Source organism: Crocodylus siamensis, chromosome 4, assembly GCF_052110815.1.
Source record: "Crocodylus siamensis isolate JL-2025a chromosome 4, ASM5211081v1, whole genome shotgun sequence".
Classification (NCBI taxonomy): Eukaryota; Metazoa; Chordata; order Crocodylia; family Crocodylidae; genus Crocodylus; species Crocodylus siamensis.
The window spans coordinates 76,375,986-76,399,832 of record NC_143398.1 but is presented as its reverse complement, the minus strand read 5'-3'; the positions used below and the strand labels follow the sequence as shown (position 1 = coordinate 76,399,832).

General features: G+C 43.1%; 1 protein-coding gene across 2 annotated transcripts in view; it reads left to right on the top strand.

The window, feature by feature from the left end:
* The window catches only part of PPFIA2 (PPFI scaffold protein A2), a 600,314-nt gene that overhangs the window by 554,612 nt on the left and 21,855 nt on the right, over window positions 1-23,847 (top strand). For both annotated transcript variants that reach the window (XM_090042615.1, XM_090042614.1), the window contains exons 22-24: window positions 8,976-9,057; window positions 17,602-17,802; window positions 23,454-23,516. In XM_090042615.1, the coding sequence (XP_089898741.1) occupies window positions 8,976-9,057; window positions 17,602-17,802; window positions 23,454-23,516 (346 nt within the window). The remainder of the gene's footprint in view (window positions 1-8,975; window positions 9,058-17,601; window positions 17,803-23,453; window positions 23,517-23,847) is intronic.

Below are 23,847 nucleotides of genomic sequence, written 5' to 3'. Positions count from 1 at the left end.
TCACTTCTAGCATAGTTTCTGTACTTAGCTTTGCAAATAAGCCATTCATTTTGATGTGGTGTTTACTACGCACATCATTAAGTGAGCCCTGCCTCAGCGATTACTGTAAATAAGATTGAGATAATTGCAAACATTATAGTTTTTGGACTTCTTAAAGTCAAGATCTTAATATTGGCTTATAAAGAAGTCTGAGTGGATTTTGTTTAGTTATTTTTAAATAATAAGGTTCATTTGATATTACTCAATAAGAGATGGCAACATAGGGCTAGAATATCTGCTATGCATGATAAATTCCATATAGAAGATAGGACATTTTTCCTCTCCCCTCATTTTTTCCACTGTAGATTGGACCCTCATGTATCCTATGGATGTCCACAAGGATTTTAGAACATTTCGTGATTACCACTGCTTCCTTGACCTGTAACAGTTCAGTTAAAATATAGTCATCCTATTTTCCTTTTCCATCCACTGTTCCTTTCATTCATTTATTTATTCTTTCAATTTATATGCTGCTCTTCACCATACAGTCCAAGGGTGGTAACATTTTAAAGTTTTGAAGAGAGGGTGACAGGTTCAGGATAATCATAGGTTTTATTGTTCAAAATAGCTGAGAGGAGTTAAGCCAGAGAGAACAGTTTTCTCTGAAGTATTTTCCAAAACATTATGGAAGAGAGGTCAATACTAGGGAATTAATGCTTTATCCCCAACCTCTTTCTGTGTCACCCAACCCAGCCATACCTGAACTTGCCCATCCTATTTGTAGAAATCAGTATAAACACTTCTGTCATGAGCTCTCTTTAAAATATTGGTACTGGATGGAAGTAAAGAATCTAATGTCATAGAATTTCGTTAGTTTGCAAAAACAGTATGCATCTGTGGAGGCTGGCTAGTAGGGGTGTGTGAAATGTATTCAATTCAGATTCGGCTCGAATCAGGGACAGTGATTTGATTGGTTGATTCAGATTCGATTCGGTCGAATCCAAATCTGAAGATTCAGGGCTGATTTGGAGAATCAGCAATTCAGACATAGACACAGCTTTAAATGTTTTGTCTACCTACCTCGAGGTAACAGGTACGGCTCATGAATGATGCAGTGCTGGGGTGCATGGAGCATCCCAAAGAAGTGTGGGGGGTCCCCATGGCTCAGCGCTGAATTTGGAAGTGGAACAGAAGCACTTTCGGTCCACTTCCAGGTCTTCTGGGGAGTGCACAGGGCCCCCTCCCCACACCCCCCTGGCTCAGCAATTGGCCAATGGGGGACCATGGGTGCCCCTCCAGACCCAGGAGGCACCAGTTACCAAGCCAGGGGGCAGGGAGGGGCCCCTGCATGCTCCCCAGTAGACCCAGAAGTGGACCAGAAGTGCTTCTGGTCCACTTCTGGGTCTGCTGCCAAGCACGTTGGCGAGCCCCCCCACGCTCCTGTGGAATGCTCCATCTGCCCCAGCATCACAGCATTCATGAACTGCCTGGTACCTTGAGGTATGTAGAAAAAACATTTAAATCTGTGTCTATGTCTGGATTGCTGAACCTTTCTGACTCTTTCTGAGATTAAAGCGTCTCTTGATTTGATTTGGATTTGAAGATTTTGCCACCAAATTGGGCCAAATCTGTGCCAAATCAAATCAGGGACTGAAGCTTTGCACAGCCCTAATAGATAGTGATCTATTTTATATAGCATAGCACAGTGTCTTGAATGAAAGGCTTTTATTCTTTAAATAATTGGATTTAGCTCTGAACCTTCTTGAGGATACAAAGTGACACAATTAATTTCATAGCATTTCTCTGACAGGCTCAAGTGTGAGGGAAAGTACTGCACCAGCCTTTCCCTTCTCTCTAACTGGAGAGGGCAAATCTGTATAGTCATCATCTGTAGCCCAAAAGAGAGGTGACAGAGGCAGATAGAGGAGGATGTGGCCATGTGGCTACACTCCCTTCCACTGCTGCCACTGTCTGTGGTTAACCCAGGTGCAGGAGGAGCCTGAGAGCTGCATCTGCCCTGCTCCTGCCACAGACTGTAGCTATGTAGGGTACCAGGCTCAGCAGTGGACAGCAGCAGCAGCAGGTAGATTTCTTCTTTCCCTCTTGCTCCTTGCTGCACCTCTCTCCCTATGTCCCTTGCTGGTGCATGAGGAACATGTGATATCTGCTGCTGTGTTTAGCTGAGATGGGCACCCTATGCAGCCACTCCTCACAGCAGGGCCATCCCTAGCAGGGGGCGAATTGGGGTGACCGCCCTGGACCCTGCACTTTGGGGGGCCCCGCAAAGCTGGGCAGAGCAGTGGTAGTGTGGAGGTGGGCGGAGCAGCAGCTCCATGTCGCACTGCTCACTATCCCCCCCCCACTCCATGCTGATGGCAGCGGCAGCTTTGTCCAGGGCCTGTGGGTTTGGAGCGGGAGTGTGGCTCCACATGGGCTTATTTTCCCCGAGCCCCGTACCCTAATCAGGTCGGCTGTGCCCCACAGTCCTCATCTGGAGCAGGACAGGAGTGCGTCTGAGTTTCCCTCAGCCCCCGGTGAGTGCATCCCACTTGTGTGTGTCCTCTCCCTTCCCATCTTCCTTATGTCCCTCGCTGGCCAAGAGGCTCCAGCCACACCTCACCCAAAGTCACACATGGTATGAGGAGTGGTATGCTGCACCCTCCCTTTAATAAATCTTGGGTCTGCCCATGGGAGGAGAAGGAGTGAGGAAGACAGAGCAGAAGTCATTATTTATGTAGCTCAGTGATTTTCAACTTGTGGTCTGCAGAACCCTGGGAGTCCACAGACTATAAGGAGTCCGTGAAAGATGACTATGATCAATCAAAAGCATATGAATACCCACCCTTACAATTCAAAGGGGTATGCATCTCCATTTGAATTTTTTTAGGGGTCCACAAATGAAAAAAGGTTGAAAATCTTTGATGTAGTTCATTACCCTCTCCACTCTTCTTCTGAATGGGGGTCTCTCTGTTCCTATACCAGTCAACCAGTTGGCTACTCTGTGGAGTCACAGTAGCAGTCCTACCAAATTCATGATTTTACGGTCTCTGCAGAAACTGAATTTCATAGGTCCTCTATGAATAATCCCAGTACCTGAAAAAAAGAGGGCACTAGGGCTGTGCAAAGTGGCAGCATTCTGTTTTGACCAGTGTTTTGACAGAACAGTGTTCAATTTCCAATTTTGTTTCAAGTCAAAACAGCTGGCCTCTCCATTCCGTCGAAACAGTTTCGCAGTTTCGACCCTGTTTCGACATTTCGCCCATAAGATATAATGGGGAAGGTCAAAACAGCCTATAACTTTGTCATTTCCAGCCTGATTTGAATGAAACTTGTATGAATGGTAGCACCTTCTGCGGGCATGAAGCTTGCTAAGTTTCATGGCAATAGGTACAGGGGGGTTAGGGAAACTGCACCCCAAATTCTTGAAAGCAAAACTTATGTCACATGTACGTGTTGAGCCACAGTGAGGTCAAAACTGGAGGCATGCTAGCATCTGCTGAGGCCACAGAGCCTGCCAAGTTTCAAGGAAATAGGTGCAGGTGTTTGGGGGAAACTGTATCTCAAGCTGCAGACAATCAAAACTCATGACATGGGTGACAGTGTGTATGTTAAGGCGCAACAGGGTGAAAGCTGCAGGCCTGCTAACCCCTTCTGAGGCCATGAAGCCTGCCAGCTTTCGAGGAGATAGGTGCCGGGGTTTAGGGGAAACTGCACCTCAAGCTGTGGACAAACAAAACTTGTGACATGGTTGACACTGTGTGCGCTAAGGCACAGCAGGATGAAAGCTGCAGGGATGGTAGCCCCTGCTGCAGCCACAAATTCTGCCAGCTGTCAAGGAGCTAGGTGCAGGGCTTCTGGGTTCTGGGGCCCTGCACCTCTAGCTGCTGACAGGCAAAACTTGTGTCATGTGTGCTTGTGCAACTGTGTCATACATGTTTTTAAATCACAATTAAAAAGATAAAAATGCAAATACTGACCTATATAAAATGTAATACTGATTTCAAGATGTTTAGGCTGATCCACAAAGGGAAAGAAAGTTCATTTGCACAGTGAAATCATTTTTGAAAATGAAATAAATACAAAAAGGTCTGAAATCCTTAAATAAAGCATGCTGTCTTGTCCTGGCACTCTGCCCAAGGGGAAATTTCACTTTAAGGTAATGTTAATAGATTTTAACATTTCAAGTAAATATATTTTAAAAGGAATTGCATAAACAATTTCCTTCTTCACTTGCTGTACCCACCACAGCCCTCAGGATTATGCGTTTTATGTCATTGGCAAGAGCAGCTGGTAGTACAAGGAATTTGATTTTTGGCCTTTTCTTTTCAGCCAAAAGCAATATTCACAGCTGTTGCCATATAGTAAATCCATGAGCCTGACTGTCTGTGGAGCTGTAGAAGTGCTACTCTATTCTGGGGGAGTGCATCTTTCTGAGAAGCAGCTGCCTAATGTTAATCTGAGAGCCCAGATCTGACTTGTCCAATCACCGTATGGCAGCTGAGTTCATGAGGTTCTTACCACCGATTCCCTGGGCAAGTGCAGTGCTTAGTCCAGTGTGCCAGGGGCATCAAAGATAAAGCCCACAAGCCAGATCCAACCTTTGAGCATGATCATCTGGCCTACACGCTGCCCATGGGTCTCAGACTGTATCTGTAGGCCTGAAGTTTCTTCCAGCTCCTTCACTGAACTGGGAAGAAAAGACTGGACTTTTCCAGTCTAGTAGTTATGAATCACTCTTCCCTACCTGCATTATTCAACACAATCACCAGGCATCATCTGTTCCATATATGTCCCTTCCTACCTCTTATCCTTTCGAGATGGTCCCCATCTTCAAAAAAGGCAGGAAGGAGGACCCGGGAAACTGTAGGCCGGTTAGTCTTACCTCAATCCTAGGCAAGCTGTTCGAGAAAATTATGCTGGCACACATCCAGGAGGGGCCAGCAGGGGACTGCATGCTTAGGGGCAACCAACACGGGTTCATCAGTGGGAGGTCCTGTCAGACCAACCTAGTGGCCTTTTACGATCAGATCACCAGATCATTAGATGCAGGGGTAGCAGTGGATATAGTCTTCCTGGACTTCCGGAAGGCTTTCGACACTGTCTCTCACCCCGTTCTCATTAAGAAACTGGGGGGCTGTGGTGTAGACACCCACACAGTCAAATGGGTCGCCAACTGGCTGGAGGGCTGCACCCAGAGGGTGGTAGTGGATGGGTCCTTCTCATCCTGGAAGGACGTGGGCAGTGGGGTCCCCCAGGGCTCGGTCCTTGGGTCCGCACTGTTCAACATCTTCATCAGTGATTTGGACGAGGGGGTAAAAAGCACCCTGTTCAAATTTGCTGAAGACACTAAGATGTGGGGGGACGTGGGCCCACTGGAAGGATGCAATGGGCTACAATCAGACCTCGACAGGTTACAAGGGTGGGCAGCTGAGAATAGGATGGGTTTCAACACCGACAAGTGCAAGGTGATGCACCTTAGGAGGAACAACCGGCACCGTACCTACAGGTTAGGGAACTCCCCTCTTGTCAGCACGGAGAAAGAAAGGGATCTTGGGGTCATCATTGACTCCAAGATGAACATGGGCCAGCAGTGTGGAGAGGCAGTTAGGAAGGCCAACCGCACCTTGTCATGCATCCACAGATGCATCTCGAGCAGGTCCAAAGAGGTTATCCTCCCCCTCTAGGCGGCACTGGTCAGGCCGCAGTTGGAGTAATGCATCCAGTTCTGGGCACCGCACTTCAAGAGGGATGTGGACAGCATCGAGGGTCCAGAGGAGGGCCACTCGTATGATCAGGGGACAGCAGGGCAGGCCCTATGAGGAGAGGCTATGGGACTTGAACCTGTTCAGCCTCCAAAAGAGAAGGCTGAGGGGGGATCTTGTGGCCTGTTATAAACTAGTCAGGGGGGATCAGCAGGCATTGGGGGAGTCACTGTTCCCCCGAGCACGGCCAGGAGTGACCAGGAATAACAGTCACAAGCTAGCAGAGGGTAGGTTTAAGTTAGATATCAGGAGGCACTACTTCACTGTCAAGGCGGCTAGGGTCTGGAACCAACTTCCAAGAGAAGTGGTGCAGGCTCCTACCCTGGGGGTGTTTAAGAGGAGGTTAGATGCACATCTTGCTGGGGTCGTTTGACCCCAGTATTCTTTCCTGCCATGGCAGGGGGTCGGACTAGATGATCTGCTCAGGTCCCTTCCGACCCTAGGAACTATGAAACTATGAGAATGAGATTTTACATACAGAGGTAGCAACACCAGTGCTTTAATATATTTTCTATGGGTTTCCCAGAGTACTCCAAGATTTCAACTTTGTGAGTGTACCAGGTTGATAAGCAAGGCGTCTCTCGTTTGGCAGAGGCGCACATCCCAATCTCATACTAAGTATATTGTTCCTTCAAACGTAGGACCTTCAGATACCAAGAGGAGAAACTAAGACTCTTCCTGGAAAGATCGCTGGGTTCAGCCTCTGACTCAGGACTAAAACCATTTACATGGGACTTTGCCAGATTCCTATGATGACCTTTGTCAGTGCTGATAAGTTGCATATTGGCTGAGTCCCATCCCAGTGTTCCAGCATTCTGATTAAGAGCAAGGCAAGAAAACTATCTGCCTCAGTGACCCCCACCAAACTAGGGCTAGTTTCTTTGTGGAGCTTATGGGAGCTAAAATGTGTTGTGAGACCCACAAGGATGTGGCTCAGGGAGACCACTTAGCATTATTTCCAAGAGTTTCCAGTCTCAGAGGCTTATAAGCATAAATGATGTGTAAGCGTTGAGACTGGGGGAGCACAACTCCATGCCTCTGCCGCCACCGCCGCCACCACTGCTAGCTGTAGCCAGGCTGCAGCCCTGTGCCTGCACCCTGCCATTGGCGCAGAAATTGGTGGGGGGGCCATATGTCCACCAATGCATTGCCAATGTTTATAAGGGTTCAAGGTAGATGTTCTAGCATTGCACATGAGATTCTCTGACTCTACTTCAATGCAGAGTGCAGTGGCAAAGAGCTCCTCTGGATAACAAAGTAAAAAGTCCTTACCTTACTGGTTCAAATGGCTCCTTATTTCCCATTCAAGTAGGAAACAGCCTCCTAGATAGTCACTATTATGGCTGGGCCATAGGGTGGCTAGGCTTGATTAAGGTCAGATAAGGAACAGAACCTGAGTTCAGAGGCAAGGGTCAAGACAGTCACAGCTAGGGGCTGAATGCCAAAGATGTCAGAAACAGACCAGGGAGCCAGAGTAGAAACAAACCAAGATGAAAACAAACCAGCTTCGGAAGGATGCATGTGAATCCAGTAACAGGAGCCACAGACTACACTAGGATCAGAGAACAAGAATTCACAGGATTTGATAACTTTAATAGAAGAGTATTGTCATGCATTAGAAGCATTATACTCAGTCACAGTAGCAACAAAGAATCCTAGAGCAGCTGTAGGGCCAGATTTTTAAAAACTGACACTCTTTTTGTCAAAATATATATTTACTTTTTGTCATAATGTATATTTACTTTTGTATGGAAGCAGATGATTAGACCTGTACAGCCTAACTTTGGGTGTCTAAATAGTTTGGATGACTAAATAACTGCAAAATTGTCTTTTAAGACATATCTTCCAATAGCATCCAGTTCTGACACTCGCAGAGTCTGCCCCTTCAAAATACAGGACCCAAGTTTATTTCTTAAAAACAGGATTATTCCATCATCTTTAATCTGCTCCATTGTGCTGTTGTTTCACAATTTACAGTACAATAAAAGAGTATTGTCAGGGGAAATCTGAAGCAAGTAGGCTGTAATAATAAAGGACAATAAGTAAAATTGATGTTATAACTCTACATTGCCTTCCTTAGGAAGTGTTACAAGCAAATTTTAATGTTACATTAGCGTGGGTCTTGTTTAATTTGTTTTCACTCCTGCTTGTTGCAGAGGGCATATTTTCTGTGCTCTTCTCAGTGAGAGGTTGACAAAAAATATTTTGTTTAATAGGAAGCAGATTTCTGAGGGACAGCTTAATAAATTGTGTGTCACTGAAATATTTTCCCTAGTTCCTTGCCTCAGAACTAAAGGCCTTTGTCAGGTGTTTGATTTAAGTTATTTATCACTAGTAAAGTGTAAGGTTAACGTTTTCCTGGTAATTCAATAGACTTAAATGTACATAACCAGTGCTCAACGCTGTTATATTAAATACAATGTTACTCTGTTTTAAAGCATCTAAAGCCAAATTCTGGGCAGAGGCAGATGTGTTCTGCCCTTATTGACATCTAGCACATGTAGTTACGGAATCTGGATCTATCTGACGAATTTTATAATTGACATATATAGATAAATTATTGCATGATGGTAATGCAATGGATGCTATCAAGAGTCTGGATAGACATAAGGACTCCAAGTGCTGCAAAAAGTGAGGATGCAAACATACATGCCTGATGAGTTGCCTCGGAAATGTTTGTCCCCCTTCAAAAATGACCCCAGGAAAAATACCCCCCCACACCCAGCATTTCACTGTGAAGCACTTCATCTAGCATTTGCACCTGGTATCTAGCATGATAGGGGTTGCTCAGTCCTCTCGCATCCCGCAGTGCTCCTCTTCCTATCCCTTCCTATGACTCTAAGGAACCAGCTGTGTTTCCCACTGGACTCCAATGTTTGGGGTCATAGGACCTGGCTTATATATGACCTCAACTGTTTACTATCAACATGTTCACATTGCATAATAAATAGCTGCGTTACTCAGTTATTCATTCCTTTGCATGTCAAGATGTCAAGCATTGTAAAAGGACATCAAGAAACAAACTGTGGAAGAAAAAGACAAAAAATAGTTTGGCCTAGAAAAAATGCAGTCGTACTTTAGAAGGAGCTGGTATTTCTTTCTCAGGCTTATACCTTTAAACAGTGCTATCAAAGTAATTATTCATGAACAAAATTACATTCTTTGTTGTTGCTTTAGCATCTGTGTTGTTCCCAGCTTCTGCTGTGTACTGAACAGTTTGTGATACCCTTTTAGGCATGAACTGTTGGAGGAAGCTCGGAGAAAGGGGTTGCCTTTTGCACAGTGGGATGGACCTACAGTGGTTGCCTGGCTGGAGGTAAGTGTTAGATGAATATTGAGAGAGACCCATATAAGAATGGCAGTGACAAGGGCAGGCTCCTGGGAGACCCAGATCTATGTATTTGGTCTGAATGAGACAGAAGGGGCATGTCTGCATGTACCTATTAATGTACAGCAATAAACTCTGGAGCTTATCACTATGGGGCACGCATCAGCCTGCCAGCCCAGGGCTTCTTCCCCCTTGGCTCAACATCCTGCAGAGGGGCTGGCTGGGGCACGAGGTTGCTTCAGTGTGGGACTAGCCAGTAGGCAGCCTCTGCACCGAAGCACCCTCATGCCCCAGTCAGCTGGATCAGTGTGTACACATGCACCGCTGCAGGTTTTTGCTCCACAGCAGGATATTACTGGTAAATACTATGTTTTAAGTATTTACCAGTACTGTTCTGCTGCAAAGTAAATTAGTTTTCTCCAGCCTAATAGGAATGCCCATGTAGATGCTGAGATGTTTACTGTGCAGCTAATTAATCTGTTGCACAGTAAATATATTGTGTACAAAAGGAATTTGTATCACTTCTATTTTTAGTGAAAGATTTGCCAAAAAAAAATCACTTAGCTTCATATAGGTTAGAGTGGGGAGTGAAGTATCATAAACCCACCCCAAAAACAGGAATCATTTTGGGGTTAGAGTGTCTCCCACAGAAACATCTGTCCCAAGTTTGAGTTGATTGACTTCGTGTTTGGTCTTGGTTAAAAGCTGATAATAAGCTGTATTTGTTTATGTCATTCCTAGCATTGTATGGATTGCTAAAGTCTGTAAACATTGTCAGGACATGCTGGAAGACAGTGTTATAATCAGAAAAAAAGGGTGAAAAATCGTATTTGTGTGGTCTGCCTTCAAACTATAGTCAGTTTTTCTGGTATATTTCTTTACTCCTGTACAATAAATCCTTTTGTGGTTTACTGTCTTACTGTTTGCCCGTGGTAAAGCGTGGTTTCAGTGCTATTCCAGACTAATTCCTTCTATGAAGGGAAACACCTAGAATTCTTCCACAACTCAAGGAGTGATCACCTGGAGCTGTCAAAGATTCCCCTGCTCCAGCTGTGGGATCCAGTATAAAGGTAGTGTAGCTGAGACTTATGAAGATTAGGAGTTATCCCAGGTCAAACTCTGCTCTTTTTCTTGGGACAAGCAGTCAGACAGTGGAAAGAAACTTGGGGTTCTGATATGCCTCATGGACAAGTTTGTGACACAGGGAAAGAGAGGTGGGCGGTGGGGGGAAGGGCAATTGTGGCCAGATTTGTAGAAGTTCTGAGCACTTGCAACTGCAAATGAAGACCGCTAGATTGTTGTCTGAAGGTACAGAGCAACATACAGGCTGTGGAATGGAACTGACCCATCAAACCATTGGATATGGCCTGCAGATGTGAGGCTTTAGTGACATTTGACAGTGGGGGAGGGCTTCAACTGCCGGTGCTCCCCCTGTGCTACCATAGGCCTAAGCACTTCTTGCTGGTATTTTCCCCATGCCTCCACAGGGCCAAGCACTGGTTCCAAACAGTTCCCCTGTGTGAGTGGTGGCAGCAGCTAGGTCCTAGCACCTGTCCACCAATCCACTTCTGACTCAAGGTAGATCATTCTAGCCTGAAGCCAGAAACAGTTGCCTACACCTTTATAAAGTGTTATAAAATTTCTGAGTACTGAGAAAATTTTGTCAACTCTTGACAATTTCCTATCTGTAAAATGTGTATGACAATACTATCTCCCCTGACAGGTAGGCTTGTGTGAAGTGACTAGTATTTACATTGAGTCAGGGGCTTTTTTTTTTTTTTTTACGAGCTGGGAGCTGGGGCCGGATAGGGCAGCAATGGAGAGGCAGGCTGAGAGAGTGGGTGGAGGTTGGGGGCTCATGGCAGAGCCCCCCACACAGCATGGGGCAGTGTAGGACAGCAGGAAATGCCCCCCACACCTGGCAGCAGCTGGTGAGTGGGGGCTTTTTTTTAAAGAGCCAGGGGCTGGGGCCAGGCAGGGCAGATATGGCAGAGGCTGGGAGAGCAGGCGGGAGTCTGGGGGCACTCGGGGGGGGTGAGGGAGCAGGCAGGGGATGGGGCCTGGCAGGTTCCCCCCCACCTCCTACGTAACAGCATGATGTAGCTCCCTACAGCAGCCAGTGGAAACTGACTGAATCTCCAAAGCTCTCCAAATCTTTTCAGCCACTGAATCTCCTTTGCATCAAATCAGGACCCAAAGGTTCACACAGCCCTACTGACAGGTATGGTAGAGATAAATTTGTCAACAGATGCAAGAAAAATGAGGAAACAAAATTATAGTAGGGTTGGAGTAATGTTGTAGTTGTGATGGTTTAGAAAATGTGATGGTCCAGGCTTTTTGTGACATCTTTTATTGGACCAGCTGTATAGTTTTGCATGCTGTTGGGCTTCAGGTGTTCTTCATCAGGTGAGTATGCAATGCTAGGTTTTTGATGAGGTGTGGTAACTAAGATCTGAGGCCAGATAAAATTAAAAATGAAGATAAAATAAATATTGAATTTAAGAATATTGAACCTGGTGGGTCAGCATCATATGTTCTGTGAAATGACTGAAGTAAGAGTCTTGTGGGGAAAAAGTGCTACATGTTTGTATAATTAAACTCTCTACTATAAAGAATATACACAAGCAAGCCAAATTAAGATTTCACAAGCAATCTTGACTCATATTTTACAACTTTCAGTACTCGATTTAGCAGTTTTAATGATTGTTTAACACAGTTATGTTTTGTGTAAGATGAGTATAACTTGGATATATCTAAGTTGTGAGCTTCCTTAACTATATCTCACAAAATATTTCTATTTTGATCCGCAGATTCCCTGCATGGAAAATGGGATTTCTTTTTCATAGATGCCATTTAGTCAAACTAAAGGTACAAACAGAAGTGCATCTCCCTGGTCTAACTCATGGTGTTTCACAGAAAGTGCCATGAGTTAGACTGATTCTCCCAACCCAAAAGACACTGGGTTGGGAGGATAGGGGATTGAGCTCCAATTTGGAGCTGATCCAGTGAGAGACCTGTGTATCAGCAGACTTTTCCTTTAGCCCTGCTACCCTTCTCCCAGCTCTGGTGCTGTCTCAGGATGGGGGAGGGGGAAGAGAGAGAGAGGAGGGAGCTCGGATTGGTGTTTGCCCAGCCTGCTCTGTAGTGCAGGCATATGGATTGAAGTCCCCAAAGTTGTCCCCACTTTAGCACAGGCTGGGCAAACACTAGCCCAAGCTTCTTCCTCTCCCTTCTCCCCATTCCCATCCTGAGACAACCACAGAGGCAGGGCTGGGCTACAGCACCCTAGGTGCTGGAGCAGATACAAGTTAATGAAAGGGATCTACCTTGGAGCACCTTCATTTGAACCCACATACAATGAGGATTAATTTGTTGCGCAACTGAAGTGCTTTGCAGCTGTGCTCTTGTGTTAGGGAATGGTTGTACAGCACTTTCAAGGGACCAATCAGGCAACAAATGTAACTTCTGTCTTCCCCTAAAGTCTTATTTTCTCATTTGGATAGAGGCCTGATATAGGACTGGTCAGAACCTGAATGATAATTTTTCAACTGATCTAATATGCATTTGTATTTAGTTCCCCAGCAGAGACTCACTCCATTCCAAAATGTTGTATGAATTTTTAGGGAACCATTTCAGGCCAGATTAAATGATGTGTTTGTCTTCTGAAAATTCCAAAAAGGAAAAAAAAATTTTATTCCTTAAAGAATACACACAGAAAAAAAAAAATCTTGTTTTCTTAAAGAATGCACACACAGAAAAAAATAAGATTAAAAAAAAGAATGTGAAATGTTTTGGAAAGCACCTTAAGATGGAGCTAGAGCCTGGGGCTCCCTCCCTTTCATGGTAGTGCCCATCTTACAGAGCCACATTTCCTTTAGCTTCCTTTTCTTCTATACTCACATACCTCCCCCTCTTGCCTGCCCTGTGGGCCAGTTTCAACAGGCCATGTGAAAGGTGTTTTTGGTGAAGCCTAGCTAATGGCTTTGTGGTTATGGCACTTTGCTAGGAAGTAGGACATGTAAATTCAAATCCCCTCCGAGTAAAGGAAGCCTTGAGCCTGGGCCTCCTATTCCCTGTGCAAGTCCAAAGCACTTAACTATTGGGCTAAAAGATGAGGGTCCTCCTCTGTCAAACAGTGGCTAAGCCCAGTTTTCCTGTGGCTAACACTTCATAGAGTTTATGCAGCTACCCAGGTGGAATAGGATGCTCAGAGGGATAAACTGAGTTTTCCTAGAGGGAGTGGGATCTAAATCCTGTATAAGATGCTCAAAATGACACTAAACTTAGCTGTGCAAGTACTGTTTATATGCCTAAGAGTGTGCAGGATTTGGGCTCATGTTTCTAGTTGTGCAGCATTTTCAGTTTTCACTTATGATTTCTTTATGATAAAAATAGGAACTACTATAAGATTTTTAAAGCAATTCAGATACAGTACCAGGTGCTATTTGAAATACTAAAGAAAGCATTTTGATGGTTCATATAAATTTCACATGTCCAAACCTAAACAGGGTTCCAAAAGGGAGAATCTTGCCACCTTACCGTTCTGTAGACCCCATTCTGATAGGACATCTTGAGTATGAGTAGTCCGTAGTCACTTGCTTCCTATGTCATCTCTTGCAGCTCCAGGTAGCTTTACTGGCTTTCATAAGCTAGATTTCAGTGCTCTCCAGCTTGGCATCAGACACAGCAATGCCCCAAAGAGTGCAAAAGCACAATCCATCAATATCAAAGGGTGGGCTGAGATGCCCATGGGTAACTGGGGCTGCTGTTGTAGAATGTTTTCTTCATATAGACCACTTTTTAGCTCCTTGTACATCATTGAGAATCTTTATTTATAGCAGGATGTAAAATTCATCAAGCAGTTCTTATTTGTAGTAAATATTTCCAGCACAAGGATTTATACCCAGTGTTAATGGTACAATATTTCACTCTGCTGTTACAGATTGTTAAATTAAAGTCCCTTTGACTGTCTCTGATGGCTAAAGACTATGTGAATTTGTCAGTGACATGTTTTGATGAATGTCTATGCCTATGCTTACTTACTTAGTGTAACGGTTCTAATGCTCAAATCCACTAATGAGAGTTTAGGTTTAAATTTTCAAAATCACCTGCTGTTTTGGACTGTTCATCTTGAGATGCACAGAACCTGATTTTTTTAGATGTGAAGCTTCCAGTGATTTAGTTCAAACTTTAGATACTCAGCCCTGCTTGGACATCCGCACTTGGGCACCCAGAATAAATGGATGCTTCTGAAAATTTAGGCTTTCAGTTGCTGCAGCAGCCAAGTATTTCAGAAGACTCTGAGGCTGAGACGTGTGTTAAGACACAATAGGATGTTACTAACAAAGACTGTTTCCACTGAGTGGGTGTATATACAGATGCTCATTTACTGCGCCGTAACCAAAATTACTGTGCAGTACAGGCTGATGTCTACATGTGCACACCCGTACTGCACAGTAAATATGGTGGCTTATGCCGATGTGAGTGTAAATTTTATATTTGTATATGCAGATATGAAATTTACATCCGATTAGTTACTGCACAGTAATGCACATGTAGGTACCTTACTGCACAGTAACACTGTGTGTATGCACTGACTTGGGACTAACTTTAGTCCCAAGTCTGTCCACACATAGCATTAATGTGCTTTAAATCTGCACATGTAGATGCCAGCCTATTCCCACTTACTGTGCAGTAAATTTAAGCCAGTGTGTAGCCATGCCCAATCAGTAACTAATGTATAAGTTTCAAAAAGTGCTTGTGACTCTGCATGTTCGAAACATCCATATTGTGTATTGTATATACTTATGTACATGTAATAGATGTACACTTTTGAAGAAAAAAGGACCAATTATAAGGGGGGGGTTGCATGTTGCCACCCTCCAAGATTGCCAGCAGTCTGTAAACTTATGGGCAGGCAGCAAAAATGAGTCTAAAACTCCTTCACCCCTTCTTTTATCCCTCCCTCAAAAATGCATTGTATTGTGTTTAAAGTGTTAATAAAAATGATCTAAAGCATCATACCAAAGCTACCCCATTTAATTTGTTTAAAATATAAGTTTCCTTATATAAAAATATAGCTCATTTAACTTTTTTAAACTGACTAGTGATTCTGCTTGCATAAGTTTTATGCCCAACTCATAACATCATAAAGTAGTCAGCTTTCTAGGAGGATCTGAGCCCCTACATACTGCAAATCAAGCCCTTTTCAGATTTTTCATCTAACCATCAGAAGAGTATAGTTCTAAGCTAAGTGGGGAAGTTAGAGGGAAGTTACACTGAGTTAAAATGGCTGCTGAATATACCTTTGTTTGCCCAGGTGTGGACCTTACACTTCTAGACCCAGTGTCAATGACCAGAAAAATAATCTAAACCCATACCTGTACAGAAGTTCCGCATACATACACTGGTCTAAAATGGTGGAACTGGTCTAAGATAGACCTAGATTGATGCAGCATCAGACTCACTCAGTCTAGTTTACATCAGTCTGTGGAACTTTTATACAGCCTCAGAGCTGGGAAATCCCAGCCAAACACCCCAGCCCTGGGGCAGTGCTTACCCTACCTGTCCCCCTGGCATCAGGCTATTTTTAGCCCCCCCAGATCCCTTGCCACCCCCCCCTACAGAACAGCCAAGCACCCCCCTCTGCAGCCACCAAAATCCCTGATCCCTGTCCCACAAGCTGCTCTGGATGCCACCAGATTTATCAGTATTCAAACCTGCCAGAGCCAAGGAAGCAAGTATCAGTGGGCAGAGGGGTGGGAGGGATGGGGGTGTAGGTTTACCAGTGTGGGGTGGGGGGCTAAAAATAGCCTCTGCTCTCCCCCACAGTTTCCTTCCCCATGGACCCTGCAAGCCCCCCTGATCCTGCTAGACTCCCCAGAATGTCCTTTCTGCAGATCTTGCCTGCCCCCTCCCAATCCCCACCAATCACTCCCATGGATCCAACTTGCCCCCATTATTCCCACAGTTCCCTGACTCCCCCCAGTCTGCTTGCCCCCCACAACCTCTACAACCTTTCCCTGCTAGCATCCCCCCATCCTGACTTACCTTAGCTTGGGTGGCCATTTTAAACTCAGTCTAACGTCCCCCTAACCTCCCCAAATGTCTGCACTTAGCCCTAGAGTCTTCCACCAGCAGTAATGGGGGTAAGAACCCTGTTTTCAAGATAGAGCTTGATAAACTTAAAAAAGGGATGTCATGGTTACTGGGGATATGCGAAACAGGATGTATTCAATTCAGATTTGGCCCAATGTGGGGGACAGTGATTTGATTTGCTGATTTGGATTATTGTCCTGGTTCAATTCAGCCAAATCCAAATCTGAAGATTCGATTCTGATTCAGAGAATTGGTGATTCAGCCCTAGACACAGCTTTATATGCTTTTTCTACATACCTCAAGGTACCTGGTGCGGCTCATGAGCACTGAGATAGTGGGGCAGATGGAGCCATCCTACAGAAGTGTTCCAAATTGGGTCGAATCTCCTCTGAATCGAATCAGTGACCGAAGCTTCACACAGACCTAATGGTTACCTATGAGTGTAGGGGACTAGGTTTGGTAACTCAGTCCCCTCTGGGGTGCAGTGCAACACCTTTTGAGACACAACATCAAGGCTCCGTATGGGCTAGCTCCCAAATGGTGCTCCCCAGGAGCCACTGAACTCTTCTGAGAAGCAAAGTCAATTAGCCTATATATAGTATCCCACTAACACAGCTAATGTAGCTTCTGGTACAAGAGATAGTACCTGCAGACTACCATAAAGTGTCTCAGTACACAGTATGCCTTTTGACATATAGACATAGGCTTCCACACTGATCTCTTGTGTTCCTGCCATTCTGATTGTGTTAAGGCAGGGAACCAGAAGCAAAGAGAACTACCACTGGGAAATTGTTTTAGAACGACTTCACAAAATGTTTTTTTGTTATGAAACAGCATTAAAATACAAAACATATGGCAGTCAGGTGGAGAAAAAGGTCAGACCACTAGCCTTTCAGTTTTCATTAGCCTTCAAGAATGTCTTGCATTTGAAAGCTTGACTAAGTTTATCCTAACTACATAGTTGGTCCAATAAAAGGTATCACCCTCAGCAATTCCTGCCTCTTGTATAATTTTTGACCCATCACACCTACAGCATTCCTACACTACTGAAAATTGCTTTGACAGTTTCCCCTTACATTGGTCTTTTTTGCTGGATGAAGCTGCTGAACAGTTTGCCATTTACTTCTAAGTTGTGTCAATCTCTGCTCATCAGAGGCTTGTGAAAGGAACAGGAGGAAGTTTGGAGACAGAAACTGTGCTGTCTGAAAACAATTAGAACTATCCCTTTAGGGCCTGGTAATACTGAGAATGCTCCAATAGTGGCACGATACATTTTCTGAAGCCATTTCATAAAGATAAAAAGAGCCTTTCAGGAACAATTATTTATGCACAGTACTTTAATTATTCACTTGGTTCATCAGGTATTTGTATAGCTACAATATGGAATTTCAGAGATGGTTCCATTGCTTTAGACTGCTGACTTTTTCTCAACAGCTGTGGCTGGGAATGCCTGCCTGGTATGTTGCTGCTTGCCGTGCAAATGTGAAGAGTGGCGCTATTATGTCTGCTTTGTCTGATACTGAGATTCAGAGAGAAATTGGAATCAGCAACCCTCTCCATCGCTTAAAACTCCGACTTGCAATTCAGGAAATGGTATCACTTACAAGCCCATCAGCACCTCCAACTTCTAGAACAGTGAGTCATGTTCAACTACTTTCTGTTTCTCAGTTGATATTTTATTAAAAAACTGTAGTGAAAGTCTAGTAGTATTGCATAAATTATCCTAAAGAGATTGGAAGTATTTTTTTTATTGTTAATCACTAACAGTTTTCCTGTAATAAGTATTTTTTTCCACGTTGTACTTCTGATGAACCTCAAAATTACCTCAATGATCAAACAATTTGTTTAGATACATGTCAGCATACTTTTTCAAGTACTTTTATCTTCTTTTTTCTCCACATCATATTCTGTTCACAAACAAACCAAACATTTTCCCTCACTTGATTCTTGATCTTCCCTTTTTCTACCCTAGTCAGTTATTCCCCATCCTAGATCTGATCTGCTGTCAGTAATGACATCATGCTTTTCTTTTATCTAAGGCAAGCAGGTAGGGGTTTAGTGAGATGAAAAGTATGAAAACAGGAAAGAAGGTGGAGAGTATGCCTTCTTCTGTGTATATTGGAAAGGAGAGTGGAAGGAAGCAGATGTGGAGGAGAAAAAATTAAAGTAATGGGGAAACAAGTTTGAGAAAGAGGAAAGGTAAAGAAGAGAGGAATAGAGAAAGTGCATTTGGGAGAGTGAGACATGTGTGTTAGTGGAAGAAAAATTGTGATGGAGGGAGTAGGAGAGAATAATAGAACCAGTATTACGGGAAGAGAAATAAATATGGGGGGTTGCATGTTGGGAAAGCCATGAGGGTATGATGGTTAAGGCTTTGAAATATGTGAGAGTGAGAACAGAGAGGATGCTGGGCAGCACAAGAAAAGTAGGGCTTGAACAAATAGAAATTGTGAAGAACAGATGAGGAAGAAAGGCTTTAGGGCTATAGGCTCAAAGGAAAAATTATTAGAAAGCTGAGAAAAGCTGGAGAATGGGTAAGATACGGATATCAGCACATTCCTTTTCCCCAGATCGTACATTTAGGTTTGGGTTGGATCTACATGCAAATAGATAAATGCTTGCTCAAGCATAGTATGCAAACCTCTAGAATCTGTAAAGGGAGATCTGAAATTTCCAGAGTATAGGCTATTTTGTTGCTTCTGGTTAAAGTAAATACCACAAGAACAGGCTTCTCACATAAAGTGTTCTCACATATATCTTGTCAGGGGAAAAGCGTTAACGCAATTGGTAAAAGTGCAGTTTAATTTACTGTACATGAACATTTATTGAAGAGATTGCACTATAGGAAATAATTATTTATTAGTTTATACTAATTTCCAAATGAGTTATTTTGGTATGCATTTAATTAAAATATTAAGGAGCAATCCTAAACATAATAAAAAATATTTATTGGTGATCATAGTAGGACAACAATTCATCTATTAGTTATCCACAGAGATATCCCTCAGTGATAGGATAGAAGTCTAACAAGAATTTTAAAAAAAACCAAAACAATTATTTATTTTTGAGGATGAGTTGAATGGTATAGCATTTGGAGGCCAAGGTATCAAACTCTGCTATCTAGAATCTCTAAAGCATCAATACTGACAAGTGCAAGGTACTGTACCTAGGGAGAAAGAAACAGCAGCAGACCTACAGGCTGGAGGACTCCCTTTTCATCAGCACATAGGCAGAAAAGGATCTTGGAGTCATCATAGACTCCAAGATGAATATGGGCTGCCAATGTGGGGACACAGGAAGGCTAACCACACCTTGTCATGCATCCACAGATGCATCATGAGCAGGTGATCCTCCCCCTCTATATGACATTGGTCAGGCCGCAGTTGGAGTACTGCATCCAGTTCTGGGCGCCGCAGTTCAGGAGGGATGTGGACAGCATTGAGAGGGTCCAGAGGCGGGCCACCCATATGATCAGGGGGCAGCAGGGCAGGCTCTACGAGGAAAGGCTAAGGGACCTGAACCTGTTCAGCCTCCACAAGAGAAGGCTGAGAGGGGATATGGTGGCCATCTATAAACTGTCCAAGGGAGATCAGCTGGCAATGGGAGAGTCCCTGTTCCCCCAAGCACTACTGGGAGTAACAAGGAATAATGGCCATAAGTTGATGGAGAGTAGATTCAGGCTAGATCTCAGGAGGCACTACTTCACAGTCAGGGCAGTCAGGGTTTGGAACCAACTTTCAAGGGAAATGGTGCTTGCCCCTACCCTGGGGGTCTTCAAAGGGAGGCTAGATAGACACCTTGCCAGAGTCATTTGACCCCAGTACTCTTTCCTGCCCATGGCAGGGGTCAGACTTGATGGTCTGCTCGGGTCCTTTCCGACCCTACCAACTGTGAAACTATTAAATCACGTATTAAGGAGACTACTGAAGGCACACATCTGACTAGATCAGTTTCATCTTTGATAGTCAGTAAAATTGTGAACAAACTGTAAAGTTACTACCACAAGTCACTGTCTTGTAAGGTACAAGGATCGAGATTACTGACAGCACTAAAACTCATCCAAGCACAGCCCACTTTGATATGATATCTACAACTCCACCTAGCTTAATGATGATTGATGAGCATAATCAGTTTAGCTGTAAGCTGTCTGTCATGGTAGTTTTTTATAATCTAATATTTCAATTATTTTATAGATTCAGGTATGCAAACAAAATATGTTTGTCATTTTGAGTGTCCACTGATTCTGCTGCTCTGAAATTTATGAATACCTTACTCCCAAAAGCAGAATGACTACTTTAGCTACCACTAAGAGCTCAGACAAATGTAACAGTTACACCAGTATTAGCTTACACTGGTAACTAATGTTCCAATATACCTGCTATGTCTATCAGCTCCTAAAGCAGTATAAGTAAGTGGAGTGAAACCTTTGTAACTCTACCCCTGTTTCATTCATGGTTTACATTACACAACTGTCAATTGAAAAACAGAAATAATCCTGGAAGCAGTAACTGAGAAGTATCCACCCACAGGAATGCCATAACCACTGAGCTAGATAACATGTCCCCTCTTGTTTGTATTGTTTTTTGTATTCTAGGTTGCCAAATGGCACAGTTTCAACTGGAGGTAGTGGAAAGTACCATAACCTAATCTATTGTATAGCCTTATTGGTAGTAAATGCTCTTGGGAGGAAAAAAAAATACACTTGAGGGCAAGGGAGTGGGAGGAAGTGGTGGCTTCTTTGAACTCAGGTCTTCTGTGTACTAATGAAGTGTTCTGACCAGGAGACTACTGTATTGGACAAAAGGTGGACAGCGCCGCTGATGGCTAACTTGAATTTGGTCGATTTGTCATGATCTTTGTTTACCTATTTTTCTGCCATCTTGGAAGAATATAGGTGTCTCTCAGAAACAGTCTGAATAACAATAGAATTTAGGCAGAAGTCATGAGTCCTGGAGAACCTGAGCCATGTATCTGAATTGTATGCTCAGCTTTAGCATACATACATAGGAAAGTGCAGTCCAAAATGGTGGCTGCTGACAGAGGCCCATTCTGAATCACTCTTTGGAATGTAGGCATTTAAAACTCCACCAAAATCCCATTTCTGCATCTAGAGAACCGATTTGAGTCTTGCCCAAAGTATCGTTACTATTGAGACTGATAGACCAGCCTATACAGAATGATATATCAGCTTAAAAGACAGTGAGGCTGGGGGGGAATTGGCTTATTAGCTGAATCAGAGTACCTGTTTCATCTGCCTGCTCTTGTACAAACTTAACTAAACTGCTGTAACTTAAAAACTGAACAGAACAAGTTTGCTTAGGAACAGATGGATGAAACAGTTCTAGCAGTCTAGCCGTACCTGTGTAAACTGGTATAATTTAAAACCAGTATAACTTGTGTCTGTCTACACCCTTGGCATTTAGTTCAAGATCCTTGAAGATACTTAACTTAGGTGTCTGGTTTTCTTTTATGATCTAGGTATTAGAAGTCTACAAGTTAAATCATATTTCCGTTTATACTGTTTCACTGTATTTAATAGTGAATAAACAGAATGGATGGACAGTATTAGGGGAAGTTTTTGCCCCACTGGGAGGGAGAATCCAGGCTAGAAGCCAAAGCCCACTCGCTTCCAGGGTGCCATCCATAGAATTGAATTACATATCATCTGAGTGTTTTTTATTTTCCCTCCTGACCCCACATATCATCCTCTCTGTGAGGGAGCCAAAAGGAGCTTCAGGAGAAGGGGTGAAAAGGGGTTTGGATAATGCTTAACTTGTGTCTTGGTGGTCAAAGGACTTTGCTGGGAAGCAGAAGATGCAGCCTGAAACACCATGTGGTTGAGGAGAGCTTAGAACCTGGGCCTCCAACTTCTTGGGGAAGTGCCATTACCACTGGGCTATTGGGCTAAAAAATGAAGCCGTCTTCCTTTTCCATTTTGCTTCCAGGAGGTACACATACAGGGTGATTCTGTCTTTCTAGAGGGTGAAATAGACTGTGAAATTGTTCTTAAGTGCCAAAAACTATAGTTACATGATTGCATAATTGATGTTTAAGTACATAAACTGAAACAGGATTCTGCCCCATGCCTCACTGAAAGTCAAGTTTGTTCTGAATGTCTACAGTTGGTTATTTCCATTGCTGAAATGCCTTTAAAAGTGATATAGAGGGGGGAAAAAAACAGAAAACACCAAAAACTGGAACTGAAAACTTGCTTCCCATGGGACTGCCATAACCAGTAGGTTGCAGATACATGTTCCCTCTTGCTTGTATTTGTTCTTACCAGAGACTTTTGTATATTAGAATCCCCAGTGGCCCTATTTCAACAGGAGGTAGTGGAGTGTACCCTTAGTCTGTGCTATAGCCTGATTGTTAGTAAATGCTCCTGGGAAATAGAGAGTATATATTATTGCCATCATATGACCAACTAACACAGAAAGAAGCTTCAGATGAATGCAGCGCTATAAACTTGAGATTTTGAAAGAGTTAACTAAAGTACTCTTTTTAATTAGTCTTCATTTTAAAGAACAAAAAAGAATCGATGCTTACCAAATGAGAAGCCAAATATTAATGCTAGAAATACTGGAAGAAATTTGCTTTTTGTATTTATCCCTGTGTGGTTGGTAATGTAAAGCTGCACTGCCTTAGAACTAGCCTCCGTTAGAAGTCTTTGTCTTCTTCAAGAAACAGAAAGTGCTTTTCATCTCACCCATGTACTCTACCAGCTCTCATCTTTTTACTTTTCTGGCTGGCTACATTATGACTGGTCATAGTCTCTTATTAAAAACAGAAATATGTAAAAATAGATTCTTTAAGACATTGGCTTATAATACTATAGGGAAAATACATCTCACTTGATATTATAATGGCAATTGATATTGTCTCTTCAGAATTTTTAGACTGAAGATTCTTAATTGAACTAGACTCCACCCCAGGACTCAAGTTATTGCATAGAGGTTATAGCTGCTATTTATGTGTGAGATACATACTTTAACATATTCTTTCCTATTTAATGTCATTCACAGTCTTTCCACTGCATTTCATCTACTGATACAAGTAAACAATAATCTGTTCACAGGAAATATATAAAACAAGTTTCTTACATAGTATGGAAATATATCAAACAAGTTGTCTAAAGTTCTCTCTAGTTGCAGCTTAACTGAGGCAAGAGCATGGTTGTGCTGATTGTGATGCTATACGCTGTTAACTTACAGTGGTGCTGCCTTTCTTCCTTAACACTGCTTACCTAATGTGGATTCTACCTGCTTCCCTGTGGGCCTTGTTAATAGCCCTCAGGCAATGTTTGGGTGACCCATGAAGAAATGGAAAATCTTGCAGCTCCTGCCAAAACGGTTAGTTGTTTCTGATTTTATTTAAGCAATAACAGTTAATTCAATGCCAAGAGAAGCGTTAAAGTATATCTGATTTGATGTGATTATATTATCTGTAACTTTCTCAATTATGCAGTTAGAAAGATAGTATTGAAACTGAATATAAAGTCATGGCATCAATTCCAGAAAAATAAAATACCATACTTACTATAAATATGAAGACTTAACACTTAACTATATTCACCTACAGCTCAGCTATAATTTAGTTTTCTAAAATATATGCAAGTATGTCAGGTCTTACTGAACATAGAGAAGAGTATTTAATGTAAGGAAACTGTCAATGTGAAAATGA